At 33.4% G+C, this 16,238-nt stretch overlaps 1 protein-coding gene across 1 annotated transcript in view; it reads right to left on the reverse strand.

The window, feature by feature from the left end:
• Positions 1-16,238, reverse strand: part of LOC117121379 (alpha-L-iduronidase-like) — a gene marked incomplete in the record, with an annotated part of 80,125 nt that overhangs the window by 10,176 nt on the left and 53,711 nt on the right. The window contains 2 exon segments of the mRNA XM_033266564.1: positions 9,194-9,380; positions 15,776-15,901. Of these exon segments, the coding sequence (XP_033122455.1) occupies positions 9,194-9,380; positions 15,776-15,901 (313 nt within the window).

Consider the following 16,238-nt stretch of genomic DNA (forward strand, 5'->3'; position numbering starts at 1 on the left):
GGCTAAGAGCATGCCAAAAAAGGAGAGACAAAAAAGGGAGAAGATAAGAAAAGAGGAAGAGGGGAGCAGAATACAATTCAATTTACATTCCATATACCATACGCCCCTACCGCCTGCTCACAATTTTTCTCTGATTCGTCCTTGCACTTTCATAAAAAATAATCAATAACTATGCATTCAATAGAGATACTATTATTCAATTGATCAGCTGCTTAAATACCAGTCGAGTTTCCGGCCACAATTACTGTTGAGACCTTGAAGCATTCTCTATGTATGAGGGGTTCCACACAATATTTCATAAATGCAATAAATTAGGCAGGGTGGATCCAGAAGTCCTAAAAGGGGGGGGGGGAGAGTGGGTGATCGTGAGACAGCACTATCTTCGGAGGTCTCCCCGGGAAATTTTGTTTTCTAGAACCCCAGAAATAACTTCAGAGAACTCCAGTTCAGTTTTCGGCCACAACCAGTGGTGGTGCCAGAAATTTGCAGACAAGGGGTCCAACATGTCCGACGGAGGGGTCCGAACTAAGGCGATGACGAAGCCTCGGTGGAGGACCTCAAATAAAAAAAATCCCTGTTAGTGTTCATGGGGAGAGTTTTTATGGCTTAATTACCAATTGAACTCCACAGACGCAGTTTGCTTGATGTTTTTAAAAAGACTCTTAAAACACATTTATTTCAAGTTCTTTTAATCATTGTTTTTATCATTGTACTTTTATAATGATGTTTTTTGATTTTCCATGTTTAGTATGTTTGTCTATGCCTCGGAATAGGTTTACCTAGATGGCGCATTATAAATGCATTATTATTATTATTATTATTATTATTATTAATTTGGTCCTACTGTAAAAGTGCTTTTAAACCACAATATTAGAGATTGGCAATGAAAATAGCCTTATTTGAATAGGCAAATTATTAATTTTTATTTGAGACCTTGAAAGTAGGAGGGTTCCATACAATATTTCATAAATGCATTAAATTAGGCAGGGGCAGATCTAGATGTCCAAAAGGTGAGGGGACCCTCATCGAGTGACAACAATATTCTAAGGGGACCAGGAAATTTTTATTTCCTAGATGCCTGGAAATAACCTCTGAGACGTTTTGGGAGATCAATAATTACTTTTTCTTTCTTTTTTTTTTATCTTTCCAAAGCCCCTGAAAGGTTTTGTTTATAAGGCCTTTCAAGGAAATATCTTTGTACCAATTCTGAAGAAACCAAGGGTTGCTTCATTCCAACAAGATATTGCGATGGAAAATTATAGTTCTACATTTATTACAAAATTCCTCAGCTGTGTCTTATTGATTTTTATTCAAACATTTAACTTTATTCATTACAATAATGGTTTTATAGTTGTCCTTGATCTTCAATCGTTACATTAGTGACATGACAAAAAGTATTACTGAATTGGAATGTAGTTTTAAAATCACTCATTCAATGTTTTTTGCTCTGCTCATAATGTGCTTCAGATCATTAACTCTTCCTCCAGGCTTCAAATGCTTAGTGACTATGCAAATGTGTACATTTCAAAAATTTTTTGTTAAGCCCAGATGGTTCCTTAAAAAAACTCTTCACTCACTGTTTCAAACTAAGTACTTAAGTGTCACTCTTGAAATTAAACTTGAAAGGTAATTTGCATTTGAATATAGAATCTGCAAATGCCAACGGGTCTTTATTCTCATACACAAGAATGTATCAGTTAATGTTAAGTCTCGTATTAACTTATGGTCCACAATCAGCGCTGATTGTTAGTGGAAAAACCACACTAAATTTCAGATGCTTAAGATCAAATAGAATCTTGCTAACTACTTAGGGCTCCCAAAATAAATAGCAAACCTTCTAAACTTGGTTGTTTGTAGGCACGGATCCAGTAGGAGGCATGTGGCACGTGCCTCCCCCCCCCCACCTGTTTTGCCACTACATTTTGAAATTTCAATACATATCAATTTTATGTATTGAAATAAACGCTACTCATTTATCTATTCTAAAAATGTTTTTTCTCCCATTTTCAAAAATTTTGGATCCGCCCCTGGTCTGATCTAACATAGTGGCGGATCCTAGAATATATTAGAAGAGGCCCAGGAAAAAACTTTCACATTTGCTCCAGGCCGGCAGCCCCTGACTTCTTAAATCTGTCACTGTAATATTTCAAATATTTAAAAACTTTTCAAGGCTTATAAATTGTATGAAGGGGCACTTAGAAACAATTCATGCTGGAAATTTCATATTAACACAGTTCATTTATCTTTCTATAAATTAATTTATTGTAACTTAATGTCCAAGTCTTGAACGGTGATTGAGTTGGCTGGGGATACTTGATAACTTGAACATGTTTTTGTTTGCTTTAATTTGTGCAATCTTGCAATATCTGTGTGCCAAAATTGGTAATAAAATCAATTGCCTCCAGGGAGTAGAAGAGTGCCATATTTGGGCATGATTGATCTAATGTCAATGGAAACATATGTTTTATGACCTTCATATAGTCTATGCCTTTGCTACTGTAAATTAATAAACACAAGATAAAAAAAATCAATATAATACATCATAAGCCATATTATTCAAAAGATACAATTCTCTCTTAATGCGACTTTAAAATAGAGGGTGCCCAGGGAGGTACTTTCACAGATGGATGTTATGGTATATTGTAGGCCTACCTATTGCATATCATGTTAATTTTAATTAACGTTTTCCAAAGAAAATTATTGAGAAAATAGAGATATACTTCTCAATACCAATTAACACCGTACTGTTGTTTCATCTCATTTTAGTGGTTTCTAAATATACTTATGTAATGAAAAATGCTATGAAACTGCTATCAAAACCATGCATTGTACTTTCACAGAAGGGGCAAATAAGAACTCACTGGTTGGAAGGTCTATACCACATCAGCCCCACCATGGTTGAGTTGCTATCAAAACCAGGCAACCTATCTTTTTTTGTGGTCATATTGTTCTTTTTATCGAAACTAATTTCAACGTTCACATACTAGAATATAAGCTGATGTTATTACAATATTGAAAAATTTAGGGGGGAGGAGGGTCGGCTATCCCCCTTTTAATCTACCACTGGGTATACATCCCCTCCCTCTCTGTATTGGCACTCTCAGGTTCCATACAACAATATCCTTTACTGCTGACAGTTCCTTCTGAAGCATTCTGCTTTTAAGTAGCATTGTCGAGCACGGCAATAATCTTGAATAAATTACACCGATACTTCAAATATACACTTGAATTAATTAATCAAAATTACCCCATCTAATCAAGTGAAAAAGTGCCGCTCTTCAGAGGCAGGTACATCCCCAGATCAGCCACAACTGTCACATTCAGCCACTAGAAAGCCTACAACAGATGCAGTCTCATATTTACATTTGCCAACAGCAAAAAGGGTTGATTACAGTGGAAATGCACTTTCCGTAAGACTTAAGGTCACCAACATCATCAACCAGAAAGTACTCTAATAATACTTTATGTTCTCATGTTCCACAGAACCATTACTAAATTTGAGCAAAAATAAAACAATAATTCAATCAAATATCTAGAATAATCTATTGCTACCCTGAGGATATTCAATTTTGTCACTTGGGTATTGAGCATGTATATTATTTCATTAAATATGTTTCCATAAAATATTAGATAATGGATCAAGAAAATATAATCCAGTCAAGGACAGTCACTGTAGGAAAGATGATGTCAATTACATTTCAAGTTCATACAGTATATTAACATATAATACACTAGCTGCTGTCTCAAGTATATAATTCATCATTTATTTTGTTTAATCAAAACCTAATTTTAAATCACAATTCAATAAAGGCAATTCAACAGGACCCACATCTCAGCTCACAGTGTGTGCATACAGTCGTTTGATCTTAACTGTGGCATCGACAATCCGTTACTAGTTGCGAGTAGAGTGGTCAATTATTAGTTTATGCGTGCCATATGTTTTATGGAATTAGTTACTATTTTATTAATTTTGGGTACTTTGCAATCTGTTACATCTGATTTCTTTTGACCATGAGTTGTTTAGTGCTTCCATTTAAAACAACAATTTGATTCACGAACATCGACCAACAAAATGAAAAGTTACACCGATTGAAAATTTACAATTTTAATAAAAAGATTCACATTCTTGTATAAAATTAAACTGTCATTTTGACAATGTTGGACTGAGCATTTGAGTTGATACAAAAAGTTTATTTATTTATCTGCAAAGTAATGTTGAAATAACAAATGTAATTTCAGTCTAATAGTTAGTGCAAGAAATCATTAGGCGTTTGTAATCACTGCACGGTGTGCGATTATCATGGCGATTGTGCGTGGGTAATTCGATACACGTTGACAATTAAATTTGGTTTGGTAACTATGGTTTTTGAGTGACTAGGGCATGTTAAACTCAGTCAAGTGTGTAGGGGTGCGCAATGCGTAGAAAGTCAATGCCAGAGTTATAACCTTTATTGTCCCCAGATGTGCGTCCTGTTGTTGAATTACCTTGATTCAATTTTTAAAAAAAACTGCATACACGAATTTTCTGTTTGCATTACTACTGCTTACTGATAATGGTTGCTGTGCAATGATGCAAACAACCAGCTCCTTCCATAATACATATATATGTATTTTTCTTAAGTTTTGAAACTTTTTATTCAAAATTTTTTGTATATTAGTTAGCTTTTAAATGTTTGAAGTATAGGATTTTTGAAAAAAATTATCTGGATCCAATATTAATTATTGGGTTGAGTTTTTCTTTTTTGATGATCCAATTAATATTTTTTTTAAATGAGATATTTAGAAAAACATACTCACATGACTTTCGCTGATACTCTATCAGCGTTCTCAAGTGAAATGTAGTGTTGTAGCTTTGTTATAGTACTGAACAACCTCGTTTGTGTTGAGATCGAAGTGTGCCATCAGTCATCTTGCTGTTATGACAACTGATGACCAAGCTATAACACCACATTTCACTTAAGAATGCTGATAGAGTACCAGCGTAACGTTGTGTGAGTACGTTTTTCTTAATATTAAAAAAAATAATTAATTGGGACATACAAAAAGAAAAGTAACCCTATAGGATTTTTTTGTATGACAGGTGCATTTACTTAAACATTTTGATGAATTAAGAAATTGCTATGTTGTTGTTAATCATGCATTCTTGATAATTATGTGACAAGCCAAACCAGTCACTCGTCGCAAATTGTATTTCAGGGATAATGGCCAAAACATGCTAAAATGTCGAAATTTTTAAAATCTATTTTATTGTACTAAACTAACCTTTTATATATCTATACATCATAATATGCTGTTATTTTCCCATTTTTCAATGTTAAAACAAATATTTTAAACAATTTTGGTGATGGTTTCCACCTGAGAAATGCCCGAAATCATAAACTTTGAAGGCTGATTTCTCAAATATTTTTCTTTAAACAGTTGTATGTTTAAATGCTTGTAACTTAATAAGGAAATGTCGGATTTAAATGATTTTTTTACTATTTTATAGCCCTCATTTTCATTTTTAACCCTTTATTAATATCTAAAAATTGATTTTTGTGACGAGTGACTGGGTTGGCTTGTCCTTGCTGCATATATAGGTGTTGAGTTCTTTATTTTAAATACTGTATTGAATGTTATATATTTGTTAAATTTTTGAAGATTTCTGGGTAGTTTATCACTTTTGGTTACTTTTTATCTTAAAAAATGTTATAATAAATATATAAATATTAATTAAGTAGAAACATCAGACTGTGTTCTATTAACATAACGATGTAGCTGTGATATAATATAACTATACCTCCTATTCTTTTGTCTTCTACGTTGTCGATCTAATAATCAAAATATATATAATATATCTGTGCTGGAGCGACAAACAGAGACAGCCATATAATGTTTGAAGCTTGCCCTAGATATTCAATTAAAGTGTTATTCTCAGTTTACATTATTCCTAGAAGGCACCTAGTTATTGGCAATAAATAGAGTAAAATAAACCCCAGTGGTAAGTTGTCGGGGAATAAAAGACAATGGTTTACATTATTTTGTTGTCAAATAGATACTGAATGAAATTGAACAAAAAAACATGATTTAAACTTGAATGGCGCTCAGACCAACTGCATCGCTCTATAATGTGTGGAAGTCACCCGACATGGATTTGACTTCAAAGAAACAACTCGGAAACATGTCAGGCATGGTATTGTTGCAAATAAGACATATTTTTGGAGGCAATCATATGCATTACCTAGCTTGTTCATACGTCGCTGAAGATCATTGATATAAAAACACCAATAACCATTTGATTTTGCCTTGCCAAACTCCATCAGCTCAAGACAATTTTTGAATACCATTCCGAGGCAAAAATACATATCTTCATTGGAGATAAGTTGTCTTGCCCCGTAATCTTACGCTGTTTTGCCACGGAAAGCCACTAGATTTTAGGTTTTGTGCTTAAAGGCAGGTGGTGCCATCTCTGAAATGTTTAATATACTAACAAGTGATATTATCTCAAAATCGACAAAAATGTCAGTTACGTTGTTTTGACTCGGGACGGCCGTGGGGCCCAGGGGGAGTCCCTTGACAACTAAAAACACTGGCAAATTTTGAGCTAATTCAAAAACAAGAAAAAAATGTGATGCGAAAATAGAATGTAATGCTTTAAAAAGGACCTTACTTATAGTGGAAGCATGGATTGAAAGCTCCATGGTAGAAGTGATCTAGCTCTTCCACTGTGGCTGAGAACATTAAAGCTGGCAAACCATCTCAAAAAGAACAGTAATTTACTTTTTCTGTAATGTAAGCTAGAAAAACAAGTTTATGCGAAATTACCCCTAAAGTGGATTGACAATCACAATATGCCTACTAATCCATTAAAAGACATTGGTATTTCTGATTTTATCTGAATTATACTTATTCATTATACAGTAATCGAGCAATGTAATTCCTTTTGAAAGGAGATCAATAAAAGTTATTTCTGATTTTCGATTTCTTGATTCAGTATTGACATTAAAAAATCATACAGAAAATGGAAACCAGCTGTTACTTAAAAGCCGCAGATTATCGCCGATCATACCTTGTCAAAACTCAAACTGGTACTTGCTGTCAAAATAAATGCGACATTCACAAATATGGCAAGTCATTTAACAAGGGAAATCCACTTGTTGATGTTGCAATGTTTTTGGATAATTACTGGACTCAAAATGTTGATACAAGTGAGGCTGTTTTATGTGTCGCCAGATTAGACCGAAATGCCACAAGCGCTGATGAGTTTACTTGTAATAAGTGATGTGCCGGTAACATCACCTCCCTAATCCAGCATTAAACCTTTTCTTGTTTCTACTGTACAAGATGATATCCAAGGTAGCATATAAACAATCTGCCTACACAAAACACATACACTCAACAACGGTATAAATACTTACAAATTTTCATTCAATATTAGTTCAATTAAAACTACAAGAAGCCTGAATGTGAATAGTTTGACATTTCTTGTGGAACATCGTAGGGGGGGGGGGGCAGGTAGAAATATTTTTTGTTAATTTCCATTAATTTTATTTTTAATTTTTAATAGCAATAATATTTTAAAAGGAATAAACATAAGCAGTTTGGGGATTAAACTCATGTTTGTAAAAGCAGATGTTGGGTACTATCAACTGCCTAATATTTCTGTTCTAGCAGATTAGAATCTTAAAAGTTTTTCAAGAAACATAGCAAATTAAAAAAAAACCCTGTAAAATGCCAGAATGTGATTAAGATATTAATATGGTACGCAATCATGAAATGGGTTAAACTATTTATTATCAAATGGACTTTTTATTATTAAATGTAGACACAATTGCAATTTATTTGCTGGCTTTAATGCAAAGTACACCATACGAAATATTCAATTCACATACCTTGTAATTTGTATATATATAAAAGTAAAACGATTCTTGCGTGGGCTGAATGCTTAATCAAGTTTTCAAGTCAATATCCTGAGTGCAAAGTAATTTATTGACTTTTATGATTTTAGAAGCAGATTGAATGTTAAAATTGTTAGGAAATACTAATAGAAAATGAATTAGTGACCTGTTTATCAGATTCATTAATTTAGTTTTATTATATACAATTTCATATATTAAAATTAATGATTCAAGTTCTCTCTATTGCCAGTACAAGATTTGGTCCCTCTGGTGAAGTAAAACGAATACAAAAATATCAAAACCTATCAGATTGAATTTTACTGTATCTCATTGGTAAAGTAAGATATAAAAACAGACTGAACAAGGTAAACGATAACAACTTAGCAACAATTATCACAGTATAAAATTGGAGAAAGGATTCCTAAGAAGCAATCCGAATATGATCCTTGATTCTTGCAAAAGGCATAGATCGCATACGTTGTGACAAATATGCACTGTAGGGGAAGGGTTGTCTAAAATCTAATGACGTAATCATATTCGTTATCGTTTTCGTAAGCTTGCACAAACTCCATATTAACTATAAGTGCACTTTAAGAATACCAATGTCATAGCGCCACCAAACATTGCATTCTGTTGTTGATATTGGATCTATGCAACCTTGTCAATATAATGTATTGACCCAGCCCTCTCTTTCTACAAGTGGGTACCTGGCTACAATGTCATAGCACTGATTACATAGCTGTAATAGTAAAGACTTGTCCTCTAGGTGTTCAATCCAATGACCAGGGTCAAAATGCAAAGCGCAAATAGACTTTTGCAATAAGCACAATATAAGATTGATATAATGTTATTATTATTATTGTTGTTGTCTGTAATTATAATTTATAATTAGAAAAATTCATTTTTTCTAGTCTTGTCATAAAAAATATGAAACTTACACAACAGTTTCTGATTCTGAAATAATGCATGGAATGTAAAAGACCTACATACATCAAGAATGTCAAATTAACTGGTGGCACTGTGTCGGTAATTCACAGAAAAAAATATGGAGGCAGATATTTTACATTCCATGCATTTGAAAATGGTAGCTTTTGGTGATCAAAATTTTCATGAAAGTTAAAATTTTTAGTCTACATTTAAAAAAAAATTTATCCTCATATTATTACTACTACTACTATTACTACTTTAATACTCTACCAGACTTCATGTTAAAACGTCCCTATTTCTTTTTTTGAATATACAATACAGATAAGAACATGGTATTAAAATATAAACTAAGTAAACATATATATTTATTAATTAAAAAAAAAACTCACTGCTTTTCGAAGAGAAGACAAAGGCTGTGAATATCAAATCAATGTCATTGACTTGCACAAACGGTCCTTTTAAAGAATCTGACCTCTGAACTTCATAAGATTTTAAGCACCGCGAGTGGACACAAGATTCTTGCCAGAGTAGGAGGACATCATTTGGACCAATAGTCAGAGACCTAAGACCAGTCACCTAAAAGAACAGTAAGGGGTTAATTCATAATTATTTATTCATTTATGTATATTTATATATTCTTATAAAACAACATAAAAGCTGCAGCCAATATCTACAACAATTGTATTTAAAATTGTGTAATATTACAGTACATTAAAACAGTCAATATGATAATACTTTTCTAGAAAAAAAAATATGAATATAAATTAAAACAAAAAAATAGAACAAATTTAGATCATTAGTACAGTAATCACAATGAAAAGTAATAAGAATAACATCATCAGGTTTTCTTGCTGTTCATGGTGCAATGTATGTCCTTTGCAATTTGAAATTTTTTAAAATGTTAATATTTTTAAATTTCTTTGTATGATTTAATAAAGAGGGCAAATAATTTTTTTTGTATCTTGTATCTCTGGATCATCAAGGTAAAATGGAGCACTATTCTAAGTAGCCAGAAACACATGGTGAGCCAGAGAGAATCTAGATTTTGTTAGTGCAGAGGTGGCAGAACCGGTACGGCGGCCGCCGCACCAATATTTTGACATGATTGTTTTCAAATACAGGCCTATTTGTTTATGTAATCCTAGATTTAATTGTATTTCACCTTAGTCCTACTTAAAAAATAAACTCCCGATTTCAACTTCTGCAACCTTAATATTATCATTACCGACCTAATTTGCATTCTGACCAGACACAAAGCGTACCCATTACAAATTCTAACTTCAAATTTCAGACAAACGTTGATCAAAAAGATGTACTAGAATTCTTGCGTGGAAAAAAAGAGAAGTTACTCTTCAATGAAGTATGCACGTCTTATTTTAGGCATGCCTGCAACGAATGCAACAAGCGAGCGATCTTTCTCAACTATGAGGAGAATAAAATCCAATTTACGTAATATAATGGGTGAACCACGTCTGAATAACCTAATGATGTTGAACATTCATAAGGAAAAGCTTGATAATTTAGACATCAACAAGATTGCGAATGAATTCGTTAGTGGGAATGAGCATAGATTGAGTATTTTCGGAAACTTCAGTAATGGGGTGTAGGTTGACCTTCCAGTTAGAAAACATGTTTTATGTAGGTTTTGCGGCAATTGTACATTATCCATATATTTGACATGATGTTAACGTTTGATTAAAGTCAAAATATGTGATGTGTGATAATTTAGACATCAACAAGATTGCGAATGAATTCGTTAGTGGGAATGAGCATAGATTGAGTATTTTCGGAAACTTCAGTAATGGGGTGTAGGTTGACCTTCCAGTTAGAAAACATGTTTTATGTAGGTTTTGCGGCAATTGTACATTATCCATATATTTGACATGATGTTAACGTTTGATTAAAGTCAAAATATGTGATGTGTGATTGCAATCTTCCATAGTCTATTATTGTATTCATTCACTGTAGTGTGATTGAACAAATGATGAATGAAAAAAATGAATTAACGAAATAAAGAACTTTACAAAACTTTCTAACCTCAGCCCCAACCAAGGTGGGGCTGATGTTATTGGTGACTTTCACACCATACCAATCAATACATGCTTTCACCGCCCTTGTAGTGTAGACAATTGACAGAATTTGTACCTACTCCAAGTTTTTGTAACATAAAAAACACCTTTAAAAAAAATACTTACATTTCATAAAGGAGATTAAATTGATTGTTTATGTTGATAATGGACACATTTCATTTTAATGCTTTGATTTTCAAATTCTGAAATTGTAGCAATTCAGTTTTTACTGCCAGTATAATTATTTCATTTCATTCCATTTCATTTCATCATTATTTGAATAAACCTTTTTGAATTAATGATTGAATGAATGAATAACTGTGTGGTAGTCTAGCAACATGAGCTTTTCACAGTGTGTGCATTTCTCATTAGTTAACGAATGCACTAATGACAACGAATATCGAAATTCCCTAATGAAGAAATATCACCATCATATTAAATTAAACTAAACATATTCTTTATTACATTCACAATGAGTGAGCGAGCGCTAAGATATAGTGAGGACATGTCTCTGAGCAATTCTTGAATAGTGTCATTGTCCTCACTTGAATAGTCGTCGAAAGAAAACAGAAGAATATTGCAAAATTATTATTATTAGTATACCAGGGTTTTTGCATTCCTAAGTGTGTTCCCAATTGTGTCAGGGACATCTACGCAGTGCAAGGATTGCCGTGAAAACGCTGTAGCGAATGTGAGCGATTGGATGAAAAACCAAGTTCTACACAATTCTATGTGGTAATTAGAAATAGGCATTTATTCAAACAGGTGCTTATGCACTTATTCGAAATTTTGGGGGTGCTTATTTATCAAAGGTTGTTTACTGTTTGATCAAGGAACAACCAACAATGAAGCATAATTTCTTAACCAAACCAAATCAAATTTAAATGATCATGATTCTTCAGAAGTAAATTATATGACTCTTTAGACGCGAAAAACTTTTATTGTTATTTATATTTTAAATTAACACATTAACACTGTTATTATATATAAATGCGATAGAATAATATTAATAAAAATTGCATAAATTTGGTAGTTATTCACATGTTAGACAATGGTCATTCATAAGGCAAGAGTTTTTTCATACCTTGTTTCGCAAACTAATTTTTTTAAAGATCATCATAGGAGGGCGGAAAAAACATAAAAATATAACTTGTTTTCTTATTTAGCAAATGGTTTTGTCAAAAAAATCGAGATGGAAGAGAAAATAAAAATTAAATTTCATTGGCAAATGTAAACAGTGTAATGCTAAATGCTAATCATAAATGCTTTAAATTTATGTAATTAGGAAGAAATATACATATCTTATTTTTGGAGATTTCAAGGCAGCGGTGGGCGTAATAAAAAAAAGAAAAAACTTTTTTTCATGGCAGTGGGTGTGCTAATTGGCCATAAATTTATTTTTCTCCTAAATCATCATTATGGCGTGTGGCGGGTTGACTAAACAAGGTATAAAAAAGTGTCTCGCCTAATTCATAAAACATGAAACATAAAACAGCCAGAGAGGGCAGCAGACATGTAAATGTCACAATGCAGAATTAATGATTAACTGTAGCTTCTCTGTTGACTTATTAGCTGTGGAAACCAGAATACACAACGTATTACCAAGCAAATTGCTCACTTAATTGCTCTTTAAGAAATTAAGTATGAGTGAACTAGAGTAAAAAATTGGCTTTATGCAGGTTTCTTTCATGTCATTCATGTCATAAGCATACTTTTGAAAAGAATTAATGGAAATTTATGATGTCAATTTGTTCAATATAAAAAATGCATATCGTCAATCGACCTATATTTGATAAATGGTTAACAGAGTAAAATTTATCAACAACTTACATTCTCTTTACCCATACACTTCTATTTTCAATATAAGTTCTCAAAAGACATTACAAGAACTAGATATGGTAACAATGGGGATTTCTTAGCTTTGTCAAGCCGCGAATTGTTTGTGTGATACGTTCTATGGTTCAACAACAGAGGCTTTTAATGGAAAAGAAGAGTGTTCAAATGCTTTAGATGATTCTTAGGAATATCGGCCAAGGATTGCGATATTACTGTGTTTGTGTATTAGTATAATACATCACATCATAGACAACTGTATGTATGTATATATATATATATATATAAGATGACTGGATGTCAACTGGCTAGTACACGGGGAGAAAAATCATTAGGTGAGGGACACTACCTTGAAAAATAATGTGCAAGCCCGTAGCCAGAATTTTGGTAGGGAGTTCTTTTTGATACTGAAAGGGCACTTGCGAGCACCATTGGCTGGGGCCTGGGGGGCCGCCAAGGGCCCCCCCCCAGGGATCCAGGGCCAAAATCCCAGTGGGGGTCCAGCATTCTAAGCATTTACAGGTGTTATTTAATTGATTTGAGAGGCCATACATTAAAAAAAATGTATATATTAAAGAGGTAATTTTTTGAGTTGGGAAAAGATAAAAAACAAAAAAAAAGCAAAAAAACTACTGCTTTAGTACTACAGTATCACTTTGGAAGTTGTATCATACTATACTCACTTAAGACAATCAATAACAAAAAGAACCGAGACAAATTTGTATGGTTGGTTGTAGCGTATTATAATCATATATATATATATATACACACAGGTGAAACTATCCCCCGCCGGACACCATCCCGGTATTTCTGAGTCAAGGTTTCGGGGCCTGAATTTTTTATGTTACTACCTGTAGGTAGGCCTAACAATCAGGAATTACAATAGGACTTTTAATGATGATAGGCTAGGCCTATAGTGTAAGGTTAGCCAGCCTTTGTTGAAAGGGCACTTTATTATTATTATTAGTGTTATTACACTATAATTCAGTCAACACAATAAATCCAAACACATACAAAGAAGGGTTAGCAACAACAGAAAAAAACGTCAGGATGTTTATACTTTTCATTGATATCCAGATAAATATGTGCTTATCCTTAACTATTATGTGAATGTATATGACTGTCACTATATAATTAGTACACTATGGTTTATCATTGTAAACATTGTATCGAAACAAATATAAATCAACTATATAATGATGTACAGGATAGGTTGTTGTGAAAATCTTTGCTCTATGTCTCATCAATCTTTACAACTTTATTAACCACAAATGAATTCAAAACGCTCGCTGCCAGCGACGAGTATACTCATCTCACAGGACGTTGCTGAGGGCGCTAGGGATGACTATACTCATCAAAATCAGGGTGACATTCTAGCATTTATTACTTCTTTGTTATATATTGTGGAACCACAGACTTAATGGCTAGTATTTCTGGGAAGATACAACTAGACGATAACGTACAAATGACGTATGTATGTTTGTTGTGCTATGTTGCCTGAAGTACACTCGAGCGGCACAAGCCGTCTGGCCGTCTTTTGGATGGCCAACAATTATTTTACAACTAGCCTAGTTGGGCCTGGTCTACCTTTAGCAAATTCTTTATATTCTTTGAATCTATCGAATGTTGTATCAAAACTAAAGCATATTTACGTTTGATAAACAACCTTTATTGATTGAATTTACGTTGTTTTCATACTGACATTCAGTGGGGATTCCCAAAAATGTATAAGGCTAAACAATTGTCTACCAGGTGGAAATTTCACTTACAACATTTGTATGTCGTTTAAAAACATATTTATACCCCGCTGGAAAATGGACGGTTCTATGTCGCCCACAACGCATGCACATGGCTCTGCAAACTTGAGATTCAGTTCTCATAACTCCCTGGTTATAATTAATTCATAAAATACTGTAAAACAGATTTGTTGTTAACATCACAAGTTAAATTTTAATAGTCAACAAAATACAGTAGGCCTAGGCCTATATATCTCTCGATTCAGAAGACCTAGAGTAGAATTTACACTAGACTAAGGAGAGAGATGAAGATGCATCTGCATAGCCTAGAAAAATAATGTGAGTAAATAACTGTAGCTGTGGGCAGTATATGTCTATACTGAAATATCTTTGTGATAGCTAATTCAACACTATTACATTGAAGACAAAATTCCAACATTTAAAGGTCACAATTACTTTTATTTCTTAAGTAGGGAGGTGAACACCCCCTCCCCAACCAACCCCTGCACGGGGCTATGCCCCTCGGCTGTCGCTATGCGACAAGTTCTTCGTCTTTGAATGGCCTATTCTGGCTAACCCCTTGGGCACGCCCTTTGAAAATATACCAACACATGCCAAAAAGCGGATGAGAAAACTCGCACTTTGCATAGTCAATAAAAAGTGCTGTCACAGTGACGCTGACAAGTTTACTCGTCTCCTAATATTTTCCTGCCAATTTATTAGACACATCATTTTGATGATATATTACTAGATAAAATTTCAAAAACGTTATGTTCATACATGTAAACTCTGGAACACAGGAAGGAACCTTAAAAAACAGTCGGGCAGTCAATGTGTTAAATACCACTGTTGTATATGACTATACAGTATCTCTAAAGTTACGTACTGTAAGTTAACAACTATAAATTTTGTTTAATTCTTTGTTAACAGTTTTTAAAAATATTGTTTAAATCAATAAAAAAATACTGTATGCGTGAATTATCAAAATGAGCTCGATACCAAAATACTGTCATTCATGGTTTGAGAATTTATTTATTTAATTAGTTTAAAGAAACAAAAAAACAGTTACTCTGAAAACGGAGACAATTTGAATCCTCAAAATGTCTCTGTATTCGGAGTTACTGTATAACCCAGTATGACAGAATAACCCACATACTGCAGTATAAAAAAAAATGAATACATAAATCCCTAATGTCCTCACTAATTGGTAGATTACAAGAAACATCTCATGAAGTTATTGGTATAGTAGGCTCAGTTATCTGTCATTAAAAAATGTATATTTTTGTTCTGATTGAAGAGTAAGTCGCAGAATTTTGCAATTAATTATGTTTACCTGATCAGGTGCGGAGGAAGATTTACTGCACATGTGCAGCAGCAGAACACCAGGCTTAGGAAGGTTAACATTGTATGTTTGCTCCTTGGATTTCACAGGCTTCGGTCCATCAACTCGAACAGGTTCCTAGGGGTAAGAAAGATAATAAATAATAATAAGGTATTTTGACAAGGCTTCTATGCATTTCACACTATTACACCAGTCATTGAAATGCATGCGGAATACATAGTAAACTCCCTGGAGGAGTATCCGATAATGATGCAGCTATCAGAGCAACAGTATTAAAAAGTAAAAGGTACCCACTTATACGCTTGGGTACAGAAAGGCATCATGAATAGTACATTGCCCAAGGACAATAATAATAATAAAAAGTGACATTTATAGAGCACTCTATGCTGGAAAATCGACGCAAACACGTACAGTAGCATCATTGACATCGTCATTGTCATCATTAACATAATGA

This window comes from Anneissia japonica, unplaced genomic scaffold (assembly GCF_011630105.1).
Source record: "Anneissia japonica isolate Jap-2015-1 unplaced genomic scaffold, ASM1163010v1 scaffold21_len1647178_cov195, whole genome shotgun sequence".
NCBI classification, from domain to species: Eukaryota; Metazoa; Echinodermata; class Crinoidea; order Comatulida; family Comatulidae; genus Anneissia; species Anneissia japonica.